Here is a 14,842-nt window from a genome sequence, read left to right as displayed (position 1 = left end):
TAAAACTGAAGTAACATTTTAGTTTGAGTTTAAGTAGCCATCTTTTACACATAACAGATTGAATCCAATGAATGTGACACCTTTATCGCAGCTAAATGCATCTGCAGTGCAATAAAGACTGTGATGGATTCATCTGGGATGAACGATTTTGGAGTAGAGTGATGCATCCAACATGAACAATATTATCACACAGGCAGGCAAACAACTCACCCATAAAGACACTTCATTAATGTGCTGGTTGTTGTGTAAAGATGCAGAAAATGGGAAAGAAATCACTATTGATCTAATTGCGGTAAAAATCCTTGGAAACTGTGGTCAAACACCAATGTTCAGGCCAGTTCAAATTAAATAAACATTGAAGAAGAAACCTTGGTTAAAGAAGTGTCTGCACTTTACTCTGTTTGTTTTGGTAAAATTCTACCTCACTTTCGTCCTTGGTGGCAGCCAAAGTGCCTTGTTGAGTTTCTGAATTAAAATCCTTTTCCTGTAGTGTTTGTCCTTGCTTTTCTCAAAAGTCTCCCCCCATGACGCTGCTCCTCTTGGTTTCTGGCTAAGAAGAACAAACACTTCCCTATTAAGCAGCTGTTTGACATTCAGTTAATTCTTCCCTAGAATCCTTTCAAAACGTCCAGGTGTTACAAGAGCCTTCGCTGAGGGAGCATTTAGTTATCGAGGAAGAGAAGGATGAGGCAGTTATCTTTTCAGGTTTACTTGCATTTTCTTGCAACATGGCCAATGTCATCCTTTAGACTCCTATAGGATCCTCCTCCCACATTTGTGGGATTCTTTTTCAGTCTTGGAACTGATGGTAGAGATTTTACTTCAACAAATGTTGAGATGACCAAATATCATAACATAACATACCTCAGTCCTCTGGTAAAACAATTGACACTTCCATTTATATCATTAACTCCTTAAAGGTGAAAGTTCAAATATATATTAAAAGACTAAAGGAATTAATTATAAGCACTTGTCCCATCTTTGTTTGGCTCTAGGGGCAGCAATATCTGCTTGTTTTTGGTTGATCGAGCCACCACGTAGTCGAGACCAAAATATCTCAAGGACTTTCAAGCAGATCACCGTAGAAATTGGTACATCCATTGAGTTTCCTCATATGAGCAATCCAAAAGACCTTGGTGATATCCTGCCTTTCTTCTGAACCTACCATGAGGATCACACTTGTGGTGTGAGCAAAAAATCTTGACGAGTTAAACCAAAAACATGGCAAACCAGCTTAAAGCTAGAGGGTGTATATGCAGACAGCCCTTTTAGCACTGATTATTATTTCATTAACATTTGTTCTGAACATTATGTTCAGGCTCTGAAGGGGAAAGATGCCAAATGTTGCAGGAACATGGACATACTGTAAGATAATGCTGCAGGTTTTCATGACTCGCTGTTGCATCGCTGAATTCATTTACTGTGGCGATAAGCATGTTGTGCTATTTTAAAAAGATGTGATGAAGACTGATAAAGTGTGCACAAAATAAACACCTAAATAGTTTTGCATTCTGTTTTGAATGTGGTTCACGCCTGAGGGCTCAGGTTGTACAAGTTATATCTTGTAATGCTGGCCAAGAAAAGGCTCCTGTCCACGCTGAAGTGATGCTATTTCCATTCCCATTTACACTCGTCACACTCAACATCCCTCAGTTTTGTTTTGGTAGGTTACCTTAATCCACAGACAACATGAGACAGAGGAACCAGTGTCAGTCAGAATAAAAAAACAGAGAGAGGCTCCCTTTGATATAATCCATCAAAGACAGAAGCTGCAAACAGTGGAGGATAGTTCACAGAAACAACAAACGTACAGGGAGAAGCTTAAAAACTGTTATCAGTCACCAGAGTGACTTCGAAAACTGCACAGAATTGAAGTGACATCTATGATGGAATCAGTGAAAGTAAAATGGCCATGAAGACAGTTTGTGCCAGTTGTGAATGAAGTTCAGTGTTAAATAAAGTTAAAGATTAAAGGGAAGACCAGTACAGCTGTGCTGATACTCAGAACAGTAGTATCACGTCATGTCATGTCATCTGATTAAACGGCACATACTAGTGATCAGTAATTAACAACAACAGAGCATTTGCACTTTACTGAAATTTATTTTTTAAGTTTAAATGTAATGGAGCTATAAATGAAATATGAATATACAGTTGAGTAGACTGTGAATACAGCGCTGCAGGTAAACCGGTGCATGGTTGTTTCTGTGTTGTCCTTCAAATACAAAATGTGCTTTATGAGAAACTTTCAGCTCTGCAGCTCCCAAAATGCCAGACACTTCTGTTTACAGGATTGTCCGAACACAACTGCAGGCGGCAAAACCTCTCAAGAACCAGAACTCTAACAAGAAAACCAGATAAGACGCATGCAGCCCTGTTAGAGCTAATATTGCTGCACTCTGCCGTCTTATTTCTGTTTCTTCACATCTTAAGAAGATATAATCACATGTATTGTAAACAGGATATTATGTTTACATGCAGCAACACCAAAACTGTTGGGCATCCAGAATATTAACAGGATATTGATGTGCAGAGAACCGCAGTCTGTCACAGCTGATCAAACGTTCTGTATCACAGGGTGCTGGCGCTTACAAAACTGCAGTGAAAAGTCATTTTCATAGGCAATGAGCCTGCGGAAGACAGAACAGCTTCAGTTCAGCTTTGATTGCATGTGACAGAAAACTCTCCGAAACCCCTTCAATAACATTTTGACTTTGTAGGATTCAAAGTCTCCTTTATGTGAAGACGAACAAAATAATACATTCATCTGAAGCACAGAGTCTGTTGCTTTAGGTCTTCTTAATCCTTCAAAAAAAAAACAAAAAAAAAAGTTTTCCACTGAACTGCTGTTGATGTTTGTAACAACTGAGATGTTTAGCCAGTGAACTTTATTAGCATCTTTGACTTGGGGTAATATTTTAGGGCATTTCTAAAACAGTAAGCTTACTATGTTCTCCAAATTGATTTTCACATCAGCGTTGAGGCTCGTGCATTTTGTTTGGTCTGGTTAAAGTCTCTTCATCCTGAGCGGCGCATAAACAGTTTATTTCTGTGACTCATTTACTTGTCAGAAACAAAGGAGACAGGCCACGGAAATAAGGAGAGATGGGGAGAACGAGAGAAGAAAAAATTAAGTCAACAAAGACAGTGGAGAAGAGAGGAAGCAGGAAGGAAATGGGGAGAGAAAGTACGAGAAGAGAAGGCCTGGGAGAGGCACTTTGGGAGCTGAACATTATTTAGACTAAATGAGGTCAGGACCTTGAGATATACACTGAATCTTAAACGTAGTTGTACACAATTGTAGCTCTGTGTGTGTTTGTGTCCTTTTGTTTGGGTGTGTGTGAGCTGGCATGCTTTCATGAAGTCAATAGAATACCAACCAGGTCAATGTCATTTTTTAGAGTCTTATTTGATCAATAAAGCCTCTTTATTCAGGTAATATGCAGTTTAGTACCTCAGATAAACACATTCACAGCTCCATCACTGTCTACCTGGAGCTTTCTCTCTTTATCTGTCTGTACTCTTCTATTGTTGTGGAGTAATCAGGTCGATAAAGCCGACCTTACATTGACCACACCTTCCTCCATCTGGGCCCCTATGGGCTGCCTCTGGCAGGTCGCCTTGGGAACAGACAGCCAATGGGAGAACAGATCAGTGAGCAAAAGGTGTTCTGCTGGTGTGGACTTTTATCTCTGCCTATCACACACACATTTAATTCTGCCTTTGTTGTTAGTAAGAGTCACAAGGCTTAAAATCATAGTCCATTTTTGGGGGGATAAACCTGCAGAATTACACATGTGAATGGCCTCAAAGGAGGTGAGACCACGAGGGAGAAAAACCTGAGATTCATCTCTGCGCAAACTCCACACACTGAAGCCGGGCACAGTGGGTGGTGATTTCAGGTTAAATATGAAGCTATCTACCTTGAAATTGTGACACCAAAGCAACAGGGGGAGCTGAAAATTCTCTGTCAGTGATCGCAATCTCACTAATGTTAACCTGCTGCGCCTTAATGGAGACACAACTCTGACAATTCTTTTTATTTATGGTTGTAAGGTTTGAAGAATTTAGTTTGCGTGTGTGTGCGTGTGTGTGTGTGTGTGTGTGTGTGTGTGTGTGTGTGTGTGTCCCATGGCATTGTTCTGCTCCACTTCCATCACCAGCTGTTTTCTCTCTATTCTGTCTGTCTGTCTGTCTGTCTGTCTGTCTGTCTGTCTGTCTGTCTGTCTGTCTGTCTGTCTGTCTGTCTGTCTGTCTGTCTGTCTGTCTGTCTGTCTGTCTGTCTGTCTGTGACAGAAGAATAATCCCCTTCCTGTTTCTGCTCTCTGTCTAGCTGATGGGGTTTATCTACGCCTGCTATGTGGTGAAACTCATTTCAGAAGAAGAGGATAGCTGTAAGTACACATTTACACACATGCACTTACACAAATGCATGACAACTGACTGCTGTTGTATATCAAAGTAAAATCCATGGCTTCATATTCCACACGGTAAAATAGAGACCTTAGATCAGCACATAATCCGTCCGAAGACATAGCAGTGATATTGAGTTCAAACTTTTGACTTCAGTCTGCACTGGTATTCTCTCTCCCTTTGTCCTCTTCAGCTTCTCCTCTAGTTTCAATCTCTTCGTAATAAAGCAGCTGTGTTAAATGAAGCTATCTTGGACTGAGGGGCCTTTACTGACCCACAGACAGAACACAAAGTGAAACTTGTAGCCTCCAGCTCCTGCAGCCAGCAGCACATTCATTTAGTGTAGCACTCCGAGAAAAAAGATGAGGAGGAGTGTGGAGGAGGAAGAAGAGGAGACTCATGCCAGATCAAAGTTGTCTCTCATCCAAAGTCTCACCTTCATACTTAGAACTATAAAATCACCAAGAACATCTATAGGGGAATAAATCAATACGTTTTTTTTTTCTTTATACTGTTGTTTATTAGTACATGGATATAAACTGGGAAGTAAACAACCACCCAGTGAGTGTTTCCTAATTCCATGATGCGTGTTATAAGGGTTAAAGACCAGGAAAATGAGGCACATCCTCAGGTTAATTCTGTTCTGGTTGTACTCTGAAGTCTCTGAGCATTAACGTGAATGAGCCCATTTACCTGAAGCTGTCAGTTTAGATATTCAATCTAAGTAGCAGCAGTCGTTCTGCAGGAGGATCAATACCCAAGCATGTCCCATTCAACACTGAAATGAGGATGCTGTTTGCGCACACATAAACATAGACAGTAAATAAATGCACGCTGCATAGGAGGAAATAGTTTGAAGCGCTTAAAAAACACAACTTTCTTCTTTTCTTTTTTTTCTTTATTAGGATTTATTAACGCTGCATCTCTTTAATAAGCTTTGCACTGACAGGAAACCCACAATTACACTTGTTCCATGTCTAAATTATTAATGTCTAACAGTTATTATTTGGCCTTTTGTTAACTGCAATATTTTGGCCCCTAGCTCTCGATGCTGCAAAATCCTGCTTTATTTTCACCCAGAAAAAGGGAACACAAAAACAATTTCTTATGATAAAGGAAGAGGACTAAACTGTGTATCCTAGTGAGAGCAAGTGTGCTTAAGGACATGTACACTCCTGCTTACAATATGTTCTTTTTAGTCGTATCATTAATTTACCACTAGAGTCAGTTTCAGTTGTTCTGTTTTTTTCTTGCTGTTTTTCGTTGATTTTAAATGAACAGTTCAGTTTGGAAATCATGATGTCACAATGTACCCCACTCCTGTGCACCAGTCACAGTATAAAGGCAGGGTGGGTAATTTCCTCCAGATACAGTTTTTAAGATTTTGGTTGAAATTGTTTTTATGTCCTAACAGAAATTAATAATTCATGTGCTCTGAAAAAGGAACAAAGAAAATCCATCATGTGTAGCAGTAGTAAGCCTGTAAAAACTTTGTTGTGAGGAGGAAAATAGTCACTTTTGTACATTTATTATGATAAAGTTTATGTTTACTTACTGCTTAAATGAGACATGAGACAACGTAGTTTCTACACAATGCAAGTGATGAGCTCGTGGAGCGCTCGTGGAGTAAAGAGAGAATGCTACGACCAAAATCATGCTTTCAAAAAAGACCAACCATGCCTTTATTTAAAACATACTGAGAACTGTGAGGTAATATCCACTGTAAATCACATCTGTTCAAACTATACCCTCACAGACCTGGCAAGGCATGTGAGATTATTAAGGTGGGGGGGGGGGTTAAACTCCCCTTTTTCTTCTTCTTCTCATGAAACTGTTCAATACCTCGATATTTAATACTTATTTAATAAATTTGACCACCATGCCTTGTCAACACAGCATATAATCATCTAATTAGTGAGTGGTTTATGCTGTTTGTAAGCTGGACCAGAGCACGCGTTGAGCAAGAGACAGGTCTAAACTCCCAAGCTAACAAACACAACATAACACAAACGTTCACACTCGCATTCACACCTTCGGGTAATTTACACCTCCCAGCTCACCTACATTTTCTTTGGAAACAAACGCAGACTTGAGGTAAAACATGCAAACTGCTCACAAATGAGCCATAATGGTGTCGGTGTTAGCAGCATGAGTGATTTCCACACTCGCTCTCAGGGGGACGCATGCTATCAGAGGAAATCAGCATCCAAATTGAGGTTGCAGGCCACCATTAAGGCCTAACGAATAAGAATGCAGTGGCAGCGTTATGTCGCATACATCACCTCAATGTGACAAAAAGATGATGTCGTCCAGAATTATTTTGAGGCCTTCATTGTCATCCACGTGCCGCAGAGCACGCTCTCCTGCGTATGTGGCTGTGGATGAAGCAGTGTGGGAGACTAAACAATATTCAGGGAGCTTTGTTAGGAAATGTGCCTCGGGTGAAGAAGCTAATACTCACTAAGGACCGATGAAGATTTTGAGTTGCTGAGAAAGCTAATTACTGACAATTATTCTGTGCATGTGTAAGATGCGTTTTTGTGTGTCTGTGTGTGGGAGATGGATCAGTATTGTCAGTATTATCTGTCTCACAGCGACTCAGATGTGTCAGAAAGATTATTATCATAAAATACGAACATGACAAATATGCAAATTTACACAGATTAATAACCCTTACATTAAAGTGTCCGCTCTTATTGAACATTCACAACTGAAAAATAACATAGTAACACACTTGTGCTTTAATGATTTGAGTATTTTCAAATGTTAACGGGATGGTTTTCAGGCTTTAGTTCATGGCGATGGTCTTACATGCTGTCTGGAAAAAAAAAACCCTGAGCCTTAAAAATAACATGCATTTTTTAAATTGGGCCGCCACAGCTTGATAGGCAGCACACTGACAGGGTTAGAGGCTCCATTTCCTCGCGTGTTCAAAGGGTCGAGCATGGCAGGCGCTCTGCTGAGACTATTTGACTGCAGCATGAATCAGCAGGAAAGCCATACTGTTCACACCGGGGCCATTGTTCCACAAAAGAACCCGCACAAAGGAGAACTGCATCAAGCACAGGGGATTTTCTCTGCATTGTCTGACTCAACATCCATAATGAGCCAAATGATCATAAACCCTCACAGTGCTGCAGCAGTCATGGAAAAGACAAAATCACACGTTGACAGAGAAGATCATCTGTGGTCCTGGTGTGGGGTGGAATCAGAATTTCACATGAATGCATTAGGAGGATTATGGGAGAAGTGTTGAAAGAGAACATCTAAGATTTGCTGACTTATAATGAATTTCCTCATCTCAAAAAGGGAAAGGCATGTGAGGGCAGATACCTTGAACCATTCACTGGAATCAACACAGTTGTAAAAACAGTTAGCTTAGCACAAGGAAATCCAAACTTAACTGAAAATGTATCTTTTTGTAACTTTAAGCTTGTGCCAATTATTTAACTTGATATAGTGTAGAAATATATGTTTATATGAGGCTTTTTGATTAAAGTCATTAAAATACAGGTTTTTTTAAATCTGATATTGTGCTATATTTTGTTTAATGCACAAAGTGTTAAATGAGTAATGTTCATTTGTACTTTTGAGGATGGAAGTATTTTAAAATCCAAAAAATGAAGTACATGATTCGAATCCTTGTAAAACAACATAAAGTGTTTTTAATGTTTGAACAAACTAAGACATGTATGAGAGAGGTCAGCTGTTAATCCTTTTTTTCCAGGCCTTAATGCAACTGGATTTAACCAAAGGATACTCGTGACCTAACTAATGGTGCTAAGCTAGGATGATTAGTTGCTCGCTGTGTGTACAAATGTACTGTACAAATACATTTGCACTGAAACTTTTACCTAACTCTCAATCACAAAACAAATTAGGTGTCTTAATTTTCCCCACATTTCACAAGCTATTGATGAAAACTAAGAGTTTTGGTATATAGTCCACCATACCAACCTCTCATCTTGTAAAGAAATGAATACAGAACAGCTCCTTGCATATGCATGTTTATAATTTGTGGTGTTTTTTCAAGAAAGCACACACACACACACACACACACACACACACACACACACACACACACACACAAGTCAGTGTAATCAAAGCGATGAATGGGAACATAATTGGCTGACTGTGTTTGGACCTACATCCCTGCATCTTGCAGACTTGAGGTTCACTTATAGCTACTTTCATGTCTGCCGTGACAGCCAAATTCCACATTGTACTTGATGTATGAAATCTCACTAAATAAATAAGGAAGTATGCTGATCAAGGCGAGGAAGTATCCTTTTATGAGCTCTACAACATCAAAGTAAAGAAAACATCATTGCTTTTTCTCTTCTGATGTCCAGACTCTCTGCCTCGGTCTGAGGAGAGAAACCACCTGCTAGCAGCTCCTCTGCACGGAAATATGTGGAGATAGATAATTTAGGAGTTAAGAGTATTCTCTAGGCATAAATATATGGTGCTGCATAAATCCGAGTCTTTCTCCTAAAAATAGAATTTGATTTGCATTACGGGGTTTTCACACCATTGCAGTCAAATTTCTCCTCAAAGCTGTGATGTGCCTCCAACTCTGACTAGCTCAAAGCAGGACAATAGAGGCGGTGGTTCTGATACAAAATGTACTGTTGCGACCGCTGCTAGTGTAGGAGGCCTAATCTAATGAATCATATGTGGTGGGAGGCTACTAGCTGATAATTACAACAGTGAACACTTTCTAATTGGTGTTTTTTTTCTTTTTGTGCAGTTGATTTTATAGGAGGCTTTGACTCTTACGGTTACCAGGGGCCTCAGAAGACATCTCATCTTCAACTACAGCCCATGTACATGTAAGTATTGTGGTCTTTTAAAATAATTATACCTTTTTAATTGTAAAACTCATCAATGTACTTGAACAGTATATCATACATCAAAATACTTGATACATGCATGGGCGTGTCGAGACAGGTAGCCTTGGCCAACCCTGAAATCTGATTGGTCACCCCAAGTGCCACCCAAGAAATACTAAACTATTATTGGCTATCTGCCTTATCAGAGGTGGGACGTTTGTTAACGCAATGGTTCTTGCAGGTCTTTTTTCCAATACGCTGTAACTTTCTTTATTTGTAAATTTAGCACATTTTATGTTCTTTAAATTGTAAATACAATACACATCAATGTTATAAAATTGAATAGAATTATGTAAGATAGGTGCATAACACTGTATCGTTATTAACTCACTTTTTTTCGGTACTGAAACATTGCTAATAAATGCTTCTGCAAGTTAGAGTGTGCAGTAGTTTAAAATCAAGTTTGTATCCGTTTAAATTCAAACTTTGAAGACATTTGTTTTAGGGTTTTTAACATAGGCCTAGAAGGTTCATGCTGCCTTTTTTGGGCTTTCATAAAAAGAAATTAGATTATCTGCATGAGAAAAAAATAGATTTAAAAAAAAGATTTTTGTGTGTGTGGACGTTACATTTATGGCCACCCATGTATAAGTCAGTGCCCCAATCATATAATACATCATAATATCAATCAAACTTAAATTTACAAAATTCCAGATAAAGATAAAGGTTTTAATGTATTTATTTGTGTTAAAGTGTAGATGTGCTTCCCCTTTGCTTACATGGAAAATGGATTGAGAAATGGTGTAATATAAAGTGACTGTGTGCTGAGAGTCTTATTTGACAGGAAATATTGATAGCATGAGCCTCTGCAATTAATTACGGCAGCATTTTTCAACAAAGTAGCGCAACTCAGGAGAACATTGGGTCTTTTTTGCTTCAGCTTCAGTGCCGCTGAAGACGTAAAAAACTCCTGCCACTAATGTGAGTCCTGGGTATCACCCTAGATTGTAACACGCCGATATGTGTTTCCCACTTGACAATGTAATGAGAAGCAAATGTCCTGCCATTGCAGGTGAATACAACTCTCTCTGCAGACTGGAGAGCATCCCCCACCTTTTACTCTTGTGTAAGAGAAATTTCCTCAAAAAAGGGACATCTGCTTCAAAGCAATCACACCTCCTTAAAAATGAAGAAAATGTGAGCTAAAATCAGCTTTTTGTCATAGAAAAAAGTTTGCTAATATTCCCCTACACTTGTCGCAGCATAAAGAGCTGGAATAGCTTTTTTTTTAACTTCTTTTGGATTCAGAATGGGTCTGTGCATCCTTTTACTTCTGTTCACCTTGACACATTCACGCTGTCTTCTTCTTATTCCTCTATCCAAAGTATTTACATGTCATTTCATGCTTGTATGCTATTAGGAAACCATGCAAAAGATTCCTGCTTTCAAAGACATGGCATACATCAATTTAAGAACCCAGGTGCGAACAATTCATCAAGCCTTTTATTAACAATCGTTGAATGAGGACCTCCATCCTCGGGCCTGATAGGCCACACAAGCTTATACTCAACTCCATTATCGACGAAATATTGTGTTCAGAGGTTAACTTTCATCTGTGTTTGATATCTTCAGTTCTGAAGTGAGGAAGATTTAATCACTTTGTCGTTCTTTCAACCTAAGAGCTTACATTCTTCAGCCCAAGGTCTTACAGTATCTGTTATCAAGCTTTTAGTGTTTTTATCACTTCCCTCACAAGTTACAAATACAAGCATGAAAAAGCTGTTTTATCCTTGATGTCATTCTTGCATCAGCAGTGTTTCATAATTCGCTATTTAAACCACATTGGCTGAAAAAAGACACCTCCTTTTTGCCTGTTTTAGAACCTTCTATTTGTTTGTTTATTTATTTGCAGTATATATTCTAGTTTAAATGGGTATTTCTTCAGACTACAACCAATTTCATTGGGGCCTTCAGCTATTCTTAGATTGCTGAGCCAATAGGATAACACAAAATGAGGCTGATTCCAGGCTCAGACAGCTCTGCATCAATCTCGCTGTCTCAGTTGGCATTGTGGAAAGTACCAAGCATTACAGGGAAAGCTACACTGCTGTAACAAACAACAATCCAGAAAAATGGTGATTCTACTGATGTGCAGCAGACAGGTGATCGATAACTTGTTTTTATTAGAGAAAATAGCCAGAGCAAATTAGAGAGAGATACAGACAGAGAGGGGGAACTCAAGAAGAAGGGATTGAGATCAAAATGGGTGAGAGAGACTATAGAGCGGCGAAGGAAGTAAAAAGAGCTAAATTGGAGGAAAAATAAAGCTAGAGTGATGGATTAAACTCAGACCTAAACAAAGAAGAGAGGCAATAAAGGGCTACTCTGTAGTTTTATATGTCCCCTGTGGAAGTCATAACAAAGATCATAAATCATCGACCCCCAAGATAATGGCTACAAAAACAAACACACACTCACACATTAGCTGCAGCATGACCACACATAACGTTGACACATAGATCAATCAGCACACACTCATAAATGTTCCACGCCATGCACACAAATATCCATACACACACACACACACACACACACACACACACACACACACACACACACACACACACGGTAAATTTGCTGATAGACAGCTTCTGCTTGTAAATGAATGTGCACACACACATACATGCACAAACATCATCAATATGCTATCATTGTTCCCCAGCTGTTGTCCCTTCACTCTGGTGTTTATTGGCTCTGGCCAGAGGGACCAATAAAAAAGCGTGAGCAGTACCTTCACAATGGTTATCTCTCTGTTCTTCACGAGACACGCCAATACTCCTCCGCGTATACAAACATACAGCTTCACGACATTTACCTCAGACAAAATGTCCTAGAAAAAAGCCCACCTTTGGGTCGACTCAAAGTGTAAAGCACATTGAGTTGAGGCTTTCACCATGGAACAGCACTAAACACTCACTTACCAGGAAAACGCCTCAAAGTCGGTGAGTCTGTGAGTGTGGAGATTCAGAGGACTAACTCAGTAATGTCCATTATACAGCAAAACATAACTAAGTGCTGTTTCCATTTATAATCATAAGTCAACATTAGGTAGAATTAGCCGCCATAAGCCTCAGGTGAAATCAAGACAAAATTATGCTGTAACAGCGGAACCATTAAAATTGAGTTTTTACTTGTTTTTGCTTATGAGTTGAACTTTTTTTCTGTGACAGGAAGAATGTATTTTTGTTCTTAAAGGTTACATAATCTTAAAAAAAATGAAAGGAGCACTGTCCGGACTGACAAAAACGATAGGTTTGAGGTGCTCTTTGGATAGGGATTACCATGCTGTGAACATTTTTAAAAAAAGAGTGCCTTGGAGTTTTTTTATGTTGTTTTTTTTGCAGGGGTTACACAGTCTTCTTTTAAAGCACAGTGATTAATGTTGAAAGTTGGCAAACATATTTATTTTACAGGGGAAAGTAAGCCCATGTAAGTGCTAAGCTGCCTCTTGACTGTTATTATATTTTACAAAACACATTGAAAAAGAGTTTCTGATGTACTCATGGAGAAACTTTATGTAGTTCAGCTTATTTGCCAGAGGAAATACTTCATCATGGATATTACATGGAAATGTACCCGAGTGCATTTCATTATAAACCTTTACTCTTCTTCATTTGCTTTAAAGTTTCAGACTGTATAACTTCACAATGTATCAATGTGGTTGTACTGACTAATCACTGCTGCTGAAGAGGCTGCTGAAGAGGCTTTATATTCATAACGTAGCATTTGCAGTTCAGGAGCTTCACATAAACATTTACCTTAAGATCTATACAAAAGCAATAGAAGGGATAACATTATTTTTTGCTCCTCTCCTTTTCTCTTCCTGCAGGTCGAAATAAACACAGAAGCTAAACCAGGAGTGCTGCCTTACCCATTACCACTGCTTTACATCATGCCTCTATTACTCCAATAACCAAGATCGACCAGTAAAAAGGATACTGAAGACACTTCAACTGATAAACCCCTCTGTACTTGGTATGCCAGTCTGCCGTTTTGAATGGAGTCAGGATTGTTCATGAAGAAACACTGGCCTTGTGTGGTTAAAAATGGTAACTGCAGGACATTGTTGACCCAGCTAACAGCTGCATTTTCTTTAGTCTCTGAAGGACACAATCAGGAGCCAATTGCTTGCTTCCTCTGCTGTTTGTGTATCAGCATTTGAATACAAACCAAAGGGATGCAAGGAGGCCATGACTAATTACAATAGGTTTTTTTTTTCTTCAAGAGAGACCTGCTGTTGAAGAGAAGCTAACATGGAGCCCTAGTTCTGTGTTACTGCAGACTTTAGTTGCTGTCTCAAGTGTTGTTGTATCGAACAGCTCCCGGGTGCAGATATGCCTGACCAAAGAGCTTTAAACAGAACCCAGAGACGTTTCCGCGTGTTCACACTAGAACTTCTGCTCCTTGTGCCTGAAGAATAGACATCAGACTTCCAACTTTACTGACCAAGCATCTACTAACAAGACTACCGATATAGGAATGTCAAACATCTTTGTACTACGACTTTTTGTGTGTGCATTTGGGATCTTCTGAGGGTTGATACAGGTCATGGGCTTGACTGAAGCCACACATCTGACCCTTTTTTAAATCCAGAACACTGAATGTGAAATAACGGCGCGATGTGTAGATTGATATACTCTACATTCATGTCATCTGTGCATGTATACAGAAAACAAAGACACTCACTAACAAAGGCATTATAATGATGCATTTGTGTATTCACACACCTATACACAAACACGCTCATTTAACTTTTTTTACTTCTAATGTGAATTTTAATGTTTACATTAGAAATGCCAGACAGAGAGACTGAATGGAGACAGAGCGGCAGACATCATAGCTGCAGCATCCCAAAGGTCATGGGGTGTTTTCTGCCCTATTACTAAAGAGCAGGCAGTTGTTCCAGATGCTTCTTTTGGTCTCTTACTCTCTTAATATATTGTCTTCCTCCTAAGACAAGCCAAGATTATAGAGACAGAATATGAAACTGAAGCAACAACAGAAGAGGGGGCTGAAATCAGTAAAAGGATTATTTTTTCCTCTGACCTTTAATAGCTCTCAATGCCAGGCTTCTGCTGTCACTCGCCCATCTCCCCTTTTTCTGATTTATAGATAAACAGCAGACGGTCAGATTAACTGCCCGAACAGCATAATCTGAAGCTTCGACCTCCTCCTAATGACAGAAATACTTCAAAGTCTTCGACAGGTTACAAAAAGTGAAAAAACAAAACAAAACAAACAACCTCAGCCTACACTTTAATGACAATCAAAGTGAAAGTGGCCTGAGAATTTTTAGTGGATTGGCATTTTTTGTAAGAAAATGGATTTAAAAAAGAGCTGAGAAATGGCAGTCATCATCAATTAAACAAATCTAGTTTAAAGGATTTTATTAATTATGTATTGTTTTGAATTTTGAAAAAAGATGCATCAAAGTAAGATTTGACCAAGACTCAGCAACTATCTGAATTTTAACGTTAAAAGTGCCAACTCTTACCACATGGACATATGAAGGAACACAGATTAGGACCAAAGCTGAT

The 14,842-nt window shown here is 39.1% G+C and overlaps 1 protein-coding gene across 2 annotated transcripts in view; it reads left to right on the top strand.

The window, feature by feature from the left end:
- nkain2 (sodium/potassium transporting ATPase interacting 2) overlaps positions 1–14,617 on the top strand; it is a gene marked incomplete at its 3' end in the record, with an annotated part of 73,872 nt that extends 59,255 nt beyond the window's left edge. The window contains exons 5-7 of one of the 2 annotated variants that reach the window (XM_079338257.1): positions 4,334–4,394; positions 9,164–9,245; positions 13,135–14,617. In XM_079338257.1, the coding sequence (XP_079194383.1) occupies positions 4,334–4,394; positions 9,164–9,245; positions 13,135–13,144 (153 nt within the window). Of the gene's footprint in view, positions 1–4,333; positions 4,395–9,163; positions 9,250–13,134 lie in introns of those variants that run through there. The other variant, XM_079338258.1, reaches the window with a different exon arrangement.
- Between the last annotated feature and the right edge of the window lie 225 nt (positions 14,618–14,842).

Source organism: Symphodus melops (assembly GCF_947650265.1).
Source record: "Symphodus melops genome assembly, chromosome: 1".
In the NCBI taxonomy this organism is placed as follows: Eukaryota; Metazoa; Chordata; class Actinopteri; order Labriformes; family Labridae; genus Symphodus; species Symphodus melops.
This window is presented reverse-complemented; position numbering and strand designations above follow the sequence as displayed.